The sequence below is a fragment of the Lepidochelys olivacea genome (assembly GCF_965140295.1).
Source record: "Lepidochelys olivacea isolate rLepOli2 genome assembly, chromosome: 1".
In the NCBI taxonomy this organism is placed as follows: Eukaryota; Metazoa; Chordata; order Testudines; family Cheloniidae; genus Lepidochelys; species Lepidochelys olivacea.
Genome location: NC_140411.1, coordinates 9322215 through 9334612, shown reverse-complemented (window position 1 = coordinate 9334612; position 12398 = coordinate 9322215). Strand labels below are relative to the sequence as shown.

General features: G+C 51.6%; 1 protein-coding gene across 1 annotated transcript; it reads left to right on the top strand.

Annotated features, from left to right (window-relative positions):
• Positions 1-934: 934 nt before the first annotated feature.
• Positions 935-9916, top strand: LOC311515522 (erythroblast NAD(P)(+)--arginine ADP-ribosyltransferase-like; the record flags this gene model as incomplete). The annotated part of the gene is given in 6 exon segments (XM_084618670.1): positions 935-1042; positions 6984-6989; positions 6991-7062; positions 7549-8305; positions 9660-9698; positions 9822-9916. Coding segments are annotated over 6 exon segments (1077 nt in total).
• Between the last annotated feature and the right edge of the window lie 2482 nt (positions 9917-12398).

The window sequence follows — 12398 nt, the reverse complement described above, 5'->3', positions numbered from 1 at the left end:
CCTGCAGGGTCACGAAGGAATTCCATCTCCCTCTTCTGCACCTCCCATGCCCAATTTGCCAGATGTATTCTGGGCAGGATGTGTTTCACTTTTCTCTGAAGCTTCAGGGATTGGCCACAGCTGGAGAAGGGACACTGGACAGGGCAGACCAGTGCCCTAGGGTGGTACAGAGAATCCTGTTTCTTAAATGCCTGGCTGGCGGGTCTGGCTCATGTGCTCAGGGTCTAACTGGTCACCAGATTTGGGGTCAGAAAGGAATTTTGCACCAGGTCAGACTGGCAGGGCTAATGGTCTGAATGCTCTGACATGATGAAGGCCTAGCTCTGCCCCAGCTGCTAGGGATGTTCTTGGGCAAGGCCCTCAATGTTTCCCAGCTGTATACTGGGGATAACGCTTCCACGGTCTAGTTAGATCACGAGTGCGGTGGGCCAGGGACTATCGCTTACACTAGATACACCTTCTAACACAATAAGGGCCTTATCTCAACGGAGGGCCTCTTAACGCCACCGTCATACACATAATATACGTGGCTGCTGTGACTGGCGTGTGGGATCCCTATTAGCACTAACTAATAGCTGGTTTGACAAGAAGCCAGTTTGCAGGGGGAGGGATAATTGCTCTTTTCCCCAGCAAAAGGCAGGGCTGCCTCTTCTAATCTTAGGGAGACGACAGGGGCTGCCCCTCATCTGTTGGCTAAGCCACGCAGCTGGGGATCCTTAAGTCCATTAGCGCGCACACGCTTTGTGCAAGGGAATTGCCAGGCAGTATTATCCCAGCCCAGTTAGAGACACAGTATGTTAACAAACCTTATTTGCGAAGCCCATGCAGAGCAGGGATATAAATAGCCAAGCAGAAGGGATGGATCAGCTCCAGACCTGGGCTAAAGCAGTTGGGGATTGCCATAAAAAGAAAAACCAGCTGCTTCTCAGTTGTCATGTCCACAAGGCCCCAGAGCGAAGAGCAGCCGCTACGCCACAGGAACTGGGGGGAGCAGAGACGCCCCAGTTCTTCCCTGCCTGCTTCCGGGGCAAGGAGAACCCAGGTAAAAGTTCTCACTTCTTCCAACTCAGCTGGCCAGACCGGAAATCTTGTCAATTTCAGCCCCCAGCAGAGGGCAGTGCCCAGCCAAAAGTGAACTTTTTAAGGGCCGGGGGGGTGGGGGGTGGTATTAAATCAGGGCTTTAATTTTATGACTCCACTTGTCCAAGAAACTGGTCTAAGTATTTCCTGGGCCAGCTAAGGCAGAAATCAACCTGTTGATTGTTCTGACTGTTCCGTACCGGCCAGGGTGTTATTTAGTGTGGCAGGGGAGCGTGACATGATAAGGGTTTTAATCTCTGTGGAGAGGCCCTCGGAGCATATGCTGCTGCCTCTCTCTCTTTCTGCAAGCTGAATATTTGTATTCCAACTTGCTGACGGTTTGTGCGCCACGCAAATATTGCGGTTGCACAGGGCCCACGCGCTTCGCAGCTCACTAAAGTACAGTCATGCGCAAGCTGAGGAAAGGCGTCTGTCTTGCATGAAGGTGTTTAATGCAGATTGGCCTTGATTTGATCAAAGTCTTGAAGAACGCCCAAACACACTTGTAGAACCGGAGTTTTCTAAACGAAGGGGCTGCACAATAGAATGTGTGCAGGAGACACAAAGGCCTGGGAGTTTTCCTGTATGCAGTGCAGTTGTGGCCAGGCTGGCCCCGGATATTAGAGAGACATGTTGAGTGAGGTCATATCTTTTATTGGACCAACTTCTGTTGGCGAGACAAGCTTTCCAGCCACACACAGACCTTCAGGGCTGGGAAGAGTCGTCAAAGTGGCACAGCATAATGCCAGGTGGAAAGGTTGGTGTAGTTAGCACACAGTGGAAAGGCCCATTCAAGGTGAAGTGGCCCGTTAACACCCCTGCAGTCACAGGACAAAAAAGGGGGGGTTAACAGGTTACAGATCGTTGTAATAAACCATAAATCCAGCGTCTCTGCTCAGGCCATGAGTTTTAGTATCTAGCAGAGTAATGAATTTAAGCTCCCAGGCTTGTCTTTTGAAAGTGTTGTGCTGGTTTCCTTTGAGGATAAGGACTGAAAGGTCAGCTATAGAGTGTTAGAATCGTAGGACTGGAAGGGACCTCGAGAGGTCGTCCAGTCCAGTCCCCTGCACTCAAGGCAGGACTAAATATTATCTAGACCATCCCTGGCAGGGGTTTGTCTAACCTGCTCTTAAAAATCCCCAATGATGGAGATTTCACAACCTCCCGAGGCAATTTATTCCAGTGCTTAACCACACTGACAGTTAGGAAGTTTTTCCTAATGTCCAACCTAAACCTCCCTTGCTGCAATTTAAGCCCATTGCTTCTTGTCCTAGCCTCAGACGTTAAGGAGAACAAATTTTGTCCTTCCCTCTTATAACAACCTTTTATGTACTTGAAAACTGTTATCATGTCCCCCCTCAGTCTTCTCTTCTCCAGACTAAACAAACCCAATTTTTTCAATCTTCCCCCATAGATCATGTTTTCTAGGCCTTGAATCATTTTTGTTTCTCTTCCCTGGCCTTTGTGAATGCATCTGATGAAGTGAGCTGTAGCTCATAAAAGCTTATGCTCAAATCAATTTGATAGTCTCTAAGGTGCCACAAGTCCTCCTTTTCTTTTTGCGACTACAGACTAACACGGCTGCCACTCTGAAACCTTTGTGAGGAGTGTTCGCCCACAGGTGATAGATTGGGTGTTTTTGTCTTTTATCCTTTTCCTGAGTGAGTTCAGTTGAGAGCATGGTGATCGGGGACTGAGCAGAGACACTGGATTTATGGTTTATTACAACAATTTGTAACCCACTACCCCCCCCCCCCACACACTCTTTTTGTCCTGTGACTGCAGGGTGTTTGTCCTGTGACTGCAAGGGGATTCAACTTCACCTTGACTGGGCCCTTACAACATGTGTTAACTCTTTATGCTAAACAATCCCTTCCACCTTGCATTCAGCTCTGACGCTGGGAGTTCCTTTCCCAAACTGCAGCTCGCAGGGTCGCACCTAGCAGGGGCGGCGAGTTATATGGGCCCGTGGTGCCCGGGCTCCACCCATGTTTGGGGTCGGGTCTGACCCCAGGCCCCTCCTGCCTCCCCCATGCCCCGAAGCGTCCCTGTCTCTGCTGGCTCCCGGCATCCACTGCCCCCGCAGGGTCCTAGTGCCTCCGAACCACTAGTGCCGAAACAGGCTGACCCTGCCCCCGCCCCTCTGCTCGGACCCTTGCCTTTTCCGGCGGGACCCTCCACCAGCACAGGGCCCCCCCCCCGCCCACAGTCACCGCTCCTGCCCCACGGTGGGCAAGGGACAGCCCCACCCACAATGAGGGGCAGCAGCAGGGGAGGAGTCACACAAGTGATGGCAGCCCCCACCATGGCACCCACTGCAGGGGAGGTGAGGGGGCTTTCTGGACCGGAGAGGATCCCTAGGGGCACGTGCAGTGACAGTGGTGCGAGGTGAGTGTGCTGCGGGGGGGAGGAGAGAGGGCCCCTCCCCCAGAGCTCGCTGCTGCTGATGGGGAGAGGGCTGGGGGAGTCCTCCTCTCTGGCCCCAGCCCCGGGGCAGCCTGTCTCCACCCCAAACTCCTCATCCCCAGCCCCACCCCACTCCAGAGCCCACACCCCCAGCCAGAGCCCTCACCCCCTGCACTCCAACCCTCTGCCCTAGCCCTAAGCCCCTCCCACACCCCAAACCCCATCCCAGAGCCTTCACATTTTTACATTATTTTAAAAAATATATATCGGCTTACAAGGCAGACGTGTGTTGGGTGGGTGGGATTTGGACCCTGTTCTGAGCACCACCAAAAATTATACAAACCGGCTGCCCCGACACCTGAGCTAGGTGACTCAAAGCAGAGAAGTGGTGGCAGCCCAGGCTGGCCAGGCGAGGAATTACCTGGGGTTCCAGGTGGGTTTGTACAGCCTGTGCTCGCTAGGTTCCCAGGGCAGACATATCTTGGACATTCAGCAGCATCGCTGCTGCGGCCAGGTGCCGTATGCTGGAGCGAACGATGCTTTGTGCTGGTCGAGGCAGGTACATCGGAATATCTGAGCCTCACAGCAGCCCTGAGAGCCAGGCTAGTGCTGTTCTCCCTCCGCGCTACCGGTTAGGAAACAGAGGCACAGGGAGTGAGTTATCCAAGGCTACAGCGAAGAGTTTGGCAGAGCTGGGAGGAGAAGCTGAGCCTCCTAGCCGGCAGTCCCATGCCTCCAGTCCCGTGCCTCCCAGCAGTCGCTGGCTGCTCCACCAGCCTGCCCCACACCTCACCCGGCCCCTCTAAGCACTGCGCTGCCATCTGTGAACACAGGGGCCGGGCCCGGGGGGAGGGTGGGAGCGGTGAGTAGCCGTTCGCACTGAAGCGTTAAAGAAGAAGAGAGACCCAGCAGGCAAGCACTTGGCAATCAAGTCAATTGCTGGTTTCAGAGTAACAGCCGTGTTAGTCTGTATTTGCAAAAAGAAAAGGAGGACCTGTGGCACCTTAGAGACTAACCAATTTATTTGAGCATGAGCTTTTGTGAGCTACGAAGTGAGCCGTAGCTCACGAAAGCTCATGCTCAAATAAATTGGTTAGTCTCTAAGGTGCCAGAAGTACTCCAAGTCAATTGCTGAAACCCAGAATGGAGAACCATCTGCAGCCAGGAGAATGGGCTCAGACTCCTCAGGGTGGGGGGTGGGGACTCAGTTCCAAGCCCCAAACTTTACCCAGGATGAAGCGTGCAAGTGATGTGTGGTACACACTGTGGTCTTTGCTATGGACAAGCGGAGCTGGGCCGTGCAATTGCCAGCTGGCATAGCCATACCTGGGCTAGCTCTGCTTCCGCTAGCCTCTAAAAATAGCAGCATGTTTGTAGCAGCTCACACTAGCCACCCCCAGTACAATCCCGCCTGACCCCCGGGGTACGTACTCGGGCAGCCAGCCCAAGCTGCTGCCCCTGCCAGCACAGACCCACGGCTATGTCTAAGGTGTACCCAGGTACATCTACGCCAGCTGGGACTCACCTCCCAGCTCAAACATAGCCTGTGCGAGGCTTTGGTCCTTAATGTTTCCCTTTGTGGCTCCCCTGTGAGTGATGTAGCCCTTCTCCCGGGTGGAGTTGGCGGCAAGGAGGGCCAGGTTTGGTGTCTAGGGGGTTCCTCTTCACAACACAAAGCAGAACCAGCTCGAGCCCCGCCCAGGAATCTGGGAAAACTAAATACAACCCTGGGCACCTCTAAGAGGCAAGACTTCCCCTCTCGCAAGTCAGTGTGTAACCCACACATCTCCTGGGTGTGGTGCTCTGTCCCATCTCATGGCACTGAGACCACTTAGAGAAAGTTAAATGAGTCTGCTTGACAGCCTCAGCTAACAGCCAGCTGGCTTTTATTTTATGCTGTAGAGGCTCATGCACTAAGCTCCAGAGGTCCCAGGTTCGATCCTACCTACTGACGACCGGGGTGTGTCGGCGTTACAAGTGTACTACTAGAGAGAGCTTTTATTAACAGGGAAAGGGAACCCAGCATAAATCTGGGCCAACGCCACACCCGCATTCCATCTGACCATAAGTAAACACCCCACCCCACAGCACGCTGGGCAGGGCCCTGTGACTCAGTTTCTCACCCTTGCGGCATGAAAGTCTGATGAACAAATGTCCCTTGAACATGCCGCTCCCCTCTCCCTCCGCTGCACCCCGGTCACAGCTGGTTGTCCTTTGCGCCTCCCGGCCCTGAAAAGGGGATATAGAGCAAAGCCATTCCTGCGGTCAGCCATCCTCTGCAACTGACTCATGGCTCCTGCTCTTACCTCTGCTGCTACTTGCTGCTGCCTCTGTTCTCTCTCCCGCCCGGTGCTGTTCGCTGCCTCGTCAGGTAATTCAAAATCAACCAAAACAGATCCCTTTGGCAAAGCAGATCACCCGCCGAACACCTAGGCAGAGTGGGCGTGTCTATGCAAATATGGTCTGCTCCTGAAGTCTTTTACCCCAGTGCGTCACTAGATCACAGAATCATAGAACCACAGGGTCAGAAGGGATTACCAGGGTCATCTAGACTAACTCCCTTGTATGGGGATGAAGACAAACAGAAGCACAGATGTCAGGGGAGAGCTCATTCAGACCCGCTGATTTTAGGAAACATTGTCAGAGCAGCCGCCAGCAAGACTTGGTGGCTGCACTTTGAAGCCACCAAAAATTTTGTTGTGAGAGCCCCCACTCTAAATGGCCTCGATTGTGGTGTAGGGGACGAGCCAGGTTGATTCCAGTGTTGCTCAAAGTGGTTCAGTCATCCCTGAGTATTTCTAATGTTCTGCGGGACCCCAGTGCATGGTGCTGTTCCCTCTCTGAGTTCCAGATTTGCCTCTCTTGATTGATTGGCATGACTGGAGACAGAGAGAGAGTAAAAGAACCGACCGTTGTGGGACCAAAGGCAGCCCTGGTCCCAGACTTTTGGCTTCAGGGCTGTTCTCGCAGCGATGAATTCTGAGCCGGCTCCTAGCAGAAGATGATGACTTTATGGTTAAAGCGCTGGGCTAGGATTGGGAAGATCTGCTATCAACTGCAAGCTCAGCCTCACACGTCCTGTGGGATCATCTCCCTGAGTCTCTCTGAGCCACAGTTCCCCGTCTGTAAGATAATACTTCCACTCTTCTGGCCTTGTGTCTTTAGATTGGAAATTCTCCAGGGTGGGAACTCTCTCTTGCTGTGTGTGTATGTACAGCACCTAGCACACGGAAGCTGTGGTCTTGCATGGGGCCTCACGGTGAAAAAAATAGATTCTATAGGGATGCTAGAGCAAAGGACCAGAAATCTGTAGTCTGCAGGGGAACACAATGGCCTGGACAGGTGTGCATTCACCCCCCCACCGCTTCCCATCATCTCCCAGGTGCTCTGTGGCTCTTCATCTGTCTCTTGCACAGATTGGAGCTTGGTATGAATAAGTCACTCACTGAGTCGCCGTGGTCTGTACTGGCTGTGGACTGAGTGTATTTTTTTTCCAGACGTGGGATGGCGAAGATGGAGCGTCTCAGACCAGTCTTTGTCCTGCTGCTGGCTGGGATCTTCATGGAAGGCCCTCAGGTACGCCCTGGGTGGCTCTGCTAAAATCATGCAGCAGTTAAACAATTAACAATGTCATCATCATTAGGGTTCAGCATTAACACTCCATTGAGATGAACAGGGTGTAGGGCTAATTCTATGGGCTAGATCCCCAGCTGCCATAAGTCAGCCTAGCTCCACTGACTTCTGTGGCTCATTGACACCTGCTGAGGATCTGCCCGTTTACCCATGCACAACCCTGGCAGGCAGGGCAGAGCTGTATCCCTATTGTACAGATGGAGACCTGAGGCCCAGACAGACCAAGGGACTTGACCAAGGTCCCACAGGGAGTCTGTGGCAGAGTAGATAGCATCCCAGGCTACCACCCTAACCACTGGACCATCCTTTCCCTCATGCTCCCAACACCTTATCTCTGTCACTTGGCTATTGCTGTCCCTGTAGCCTGGCTAAGACCTGCTCCACCATCTGTTGCCAGTGCCTGTCACCATGTTCTCCTGCTGCCCTCAGGTCCAGTGTTTCTCCCTCCGCAAGAGAGACCTCTTCTCTGTCAGAGAGTCAGCCCTGGACATGGCCCTCAGCTCCTTCGACGACCAGTACAAGGACTGTGCCAGCATGATGCAGGCTGAGCTGGGGGAGCTGAACCGCACCGAGTTGGCCAACAACAGGAACTATGCCGAAACCTGGCTGGAGGCGGCCTCCAACTGGAAAGAGATGAAGGACAAGAGCTACATGCCGCGGGACTTCAAGCCTGAGTACGCCATCGCCATCTTGGCCTACACCAGCCAGGGCCCCCTGCACAAGCAGCCCCTTCACCAGGAGTTCAATGCAGCCGTGAGAGAGGCAGGCCGCACCCGGGACTTTTACCTCAACAACTTCAACTTCAAGACCCTGCACTTCCTCCTGACCAGAGCCCTTCAGGTCCTGAAGGCCTCTGAGCCCACCAAGTGCCACCAGGTGTACCGCGGAGTCCGGGGCATCCGCTTCAAAGCCGAAAGTCGCAAGCCCGTCCGGTTTGGCCACTTCACGTCCACGTCCCTGAAAAACGAGAGCGCCCTGCAGTTTGGGCAGGACACCTTCTTCTCCATAAAGACCTGTTATGGGGTCAACATCAGGAACTTCTCCTTCTTCCCCGGCGAGGATGAAGTTTTGATCCCCCCCTTCGAGAAATTCAAAGTCACCAACTTCACCCGGGCTCAGGACAGAACCTTGATCCAGCTCCTGTCCCTGGACAGCTCCAGCAACTACAACTGCGAGTATGTGAAAGGTAATGTCCACGCACAGGGATAGTGGCCTCCCGCTCCCTGTGGCCTCTTGGGGATCCTGGTCTGAGCTTCCCACTGGCCTGTGGGGCATTCAGAACTGGGGGGATAGTCTGGCCCAATTATACGCTCCGAACTCCCTCTGGCGTCGGAGCTGTTTGGAGCTAGGGTTTCAGTCTGTGGAAGGAGAGTCCGAGACAAGGGTCTGCGGGTGGAAACAGGGCCAGATCTCCAGCTGGTGTGAACTGGCTGCAAGGCGACACCAGTTGAGCCGCTGGCCCAGGCCAGCTCCGGTTTTGTGGTTGTGGTTGGGCCTCAAGTGGGACCAGGATGAAGCTGATGCCATTTTGCTTAGCGCCAAACTGGAGCGGGAGAGCGAAGGCCGCCCAGGCAGTGCCTATGAGTGGGGTGTGTGACCAGACTCAGTGTCTTGATGGGCCTCCTTCCCACATCCCATCCCAGCCATCAGCTGGCGCCTGTCAGGAGAGGGTGAGGGCAGCTGTCTCTGAGATAAGGGTGTCAGTCCGATGCGAGACAATGGTCCTATCCCAGAGCCCTGAGGCTCCAGCCTGGAGCTGAGGCAGGGGCGGACGGTCTTGTAGGCAAGGCACTGAACTAGGACTCTGAAGGCTTGAGCTCACGCCCCGTCCCCGCTGCAGACGCCCTGCACAATCTTGGGCGAGTGAGTTAATCTCTCTGAGCAACTCCCCGCCTGTAATAGGGGGATACGAGCAATTCCTTTCTCCCTCTCCTAGGCTATTGAAACACTGAGCACTTTCGCCAGGGATGGCATCTAAGCCCTACCCAGCACAACTGAGCCCTGATCTTGGTTGGGGCCCTTTATGTTCTACCCCAATACAAATAATAGCGTGCCCGGTGGACAAGAAATTCACTGACCCCCATGGCCTGGTGGGTCCTGACCCTGTACCTCCCACAGAGCTCCAGGAGAATGGTATAGTTATGGCCCAGAGCAACGGATGGAAATTCCTTCTTCCACCACATGACCCAGGCTGTAGAAGCCCTGCAGCCAAGCAGAGAGGAGTAGGGTTGCCCAAGGGCCTCCCTGCATTGTGCCTCTGTACGACCCCCAATGACGTCTGAAAAGAGACAGCTTAGCACGGGAGAATTCAATCCAAACAGCTCCCCAGGGCAAGGAGCCCTGCTGCCCAGCAGATTGGCCCCTTTCTTTCCCAACCACCGCTGGTTCCTCATCCAGCCCGGTTCTTCTGGGGTCACCCATAGGTCAGCGTGGTGGCACCATACCCATAACCCCATGAGGTCCCTATGCCAGAGCCACCTGGCCTTGCATAGAGAAGGGGGTGAAAGTTTTTGTTTTAATGTTGTTGGTTTCTTTGGCAGAGAAAAGATGCAAGACCCGGAGATGCGTTTTCAGCTCCGGTAAGAACATTAATGACAATCTGATGCTTTTAGGGGGCAGCACAGAGCTTATATTCCTGCCTCCTCCTCCCAGCCCCTTCCCGCACTGTAATTCTTTCTTATTCTCTTCCTTGGCATCTGCAGGAATGAGCAGTTTCTCCTCCAGCGTACATTGCCTGTACCTCCTCAGTGGAGTTCTTCTGGTGGCAAGTGCTTTGGGAACATCTGGCTTCCTTTGACATCCTACTCAGCATGCTCACTCTCTCCCTGAGCTGTTATTAAAACTCTGTTGAAATTGCTTTGAGGAAAAAGGAGATGGAGAAGAAAGAAACCCTGGAGCCCATCTGCTGGTGTCTCAGGCTAGAAGTCAAGAATTAGAGGGTGTGACTACAATTCATGCCTTTTTAGACAATAACAAACCTGCTTGATAAAGGGAACTGGGGAGATGGAATAGACTTAGACCATTGCAAGTTGTTTGACTTAGTACCACATGACATTCAGATTAACAAATGAACTCTAGACAGTATCAATAGAGCACTTATTAGATGGAGTGAGAACTGGCTAACTGATAGATCTCAGAAAGGAGATGTCCATGGGGAATCCTCATCCAACGGGTTTTTTCTGAGTGGTTCACAAAGGTCCTTAAGCACCTAACTCCCACTGATTTGGGCCTCTAGGGGCCTGGCTGATGGGCTGGAGAAAGGTGCCTTTTTCCACATTGGACTGTCAGCCCTCTCCCAGAGCGAGGTGTGTAGGACAGGTCAGCGGTTTCTCATGAGAGATATAAAAACATACATAAGAATGGCCATACTGGGTCAGATCAGAGGTCCATCTAGCACAGCATCCTGTCTTCCGACAGTGGCCAATGCCAGGTGTCCCAGAGGGAATGAACAGAACAGGGAATCATCAAGTGATCCATCCCCTGTCGCCCATTCCCAGCTTCTGGAAAACAGAGGCTAGGGACACCAACCCTGTCCATCCTGGCAAATAGCCATTGATGGACCTATCCTCCATGGATATATCTAATTCTTTTTTGAACCTTCTTATAGCCTTGACCTTCACAACATCCTCTGGCAAAGAGTTCCACAGTTTGACTGAGTTGTGTGAAAAAATACTTCCTTTTGTTTGTTTTAAACCTGCTGCCTATTAATTTCATTTGGTGACCCCTATTTCTTGTGTTATGAGAAGGAGTAAATAACACTTCCTTATTTACTTTCTCCACACCTGTCGTGATTTTATAGACCTCTATCATATCCCACCTTAGTCATCTCTTTTCCAAGCTGAAAAGACTCAGTCTTATTAATCTCTCCTCACATGGCAGACGCTCCAAACCCCTAATAATTTTGGTAGCCCTTTTCTGAACCTTTTCCAATTCCAATATATTTTTTTTGAGATGGGGCGACCACATCTGCACACAGTATTCAAGATGTGGGTGTACCATGGAGTTATATAGAGGCAACATGATATTTTCTGTCTTATTATCTATCCCTTTCTTAATGATTCCCAACATTCTGTTCGCTGTTTTGGCTGCCGTTGCACATTGAGTGGATGTTTTCAGAGAACTATCCACAATGACTCCAAGATCTCGCTCTTGGGTGGTAACAGCCAATTTAGACCCCATCATTTTATATGTATAGTTGGGATTATGTTTTCCAATGTGCATTACTTTGCATTTATCTACATTGAATTTCATCTGCCATTTTGTTGCCCAGTCACCCAATTTTGAGAGATCCTTTAGTAGCTCTTTGCAGTCTGCCTGGGACTTAACTATCTTGAGTAGTTTTGTATCATCCGCAAATTTTGCCCCCTCACTGTTTACCCCTTTTTCAACATCATTTATAAATATGTTGAACAGGACGGGTCTTAGTACAGACTCAGGGGGGACACCACTATTTACCTCTCTCCATTCTGAAAACTGACCATTTATTCCTACCTTTGTTTCCTATCTTTTAACCAGTTTCCAGTCCATGAAAGCATCTTCCCTCTTATCCCGCGGCTGCTTACTTTGCTTAAGAGCCTTTGGTGAGTGACCTTGTCAAAGGCTCTCTGAAAATCTAAGTACACTATGTCCACTGGATCACCTTTGTCCACATATTTGTTGACCCCCTCAAAGAATTGTAGCAGATTGGTGAGGCATGCTTGCCCTTTACATAAACCATATTGACTCTTCCCCCAACAAATTATGTTAATCTCTGTGTCTGATAATTCTGTTCTTTACTATAGTTTCAACCAGTTTGCCAAGTGCTGAAGTCAGGCTTACTGGCCTGTAATTACCAGGATCACCTCTGGATCCCTTTTTAAAAATTGGTGTCACATTAGCTATCTTCTAGTCATCTGGTACAGAGGATGATTTAAATGATAGGTTACAAACCACAGTGAGTACTTCTGCAATTTCACATTTGAGTTCCTTCAGAACTCTTGGGTGAATCCTATCTGGTCCTGGAGACTTATTGCTGTTTAATTTATCAATTTGTTCCAAAACCTCTAATGACATCTCAATCTGGGACAGGTCCTCAGATTTATCACCTAAAAAGACTGGCTTAGGTTTGGGAATCTCCCTCACATGCTCAGCTGTGAAGACCAATGCAAAGAATTCATTTAGTTTCTCCGCAATGGCCTTATCGTCCTTGACTGATCCTTTAGCATCTCGATCGTCCAGTGGCCCCACGGGTGGTTTAGCGGCTTCCTGCTTCTGATTTACCTAAAAAAAATGTTGCTATT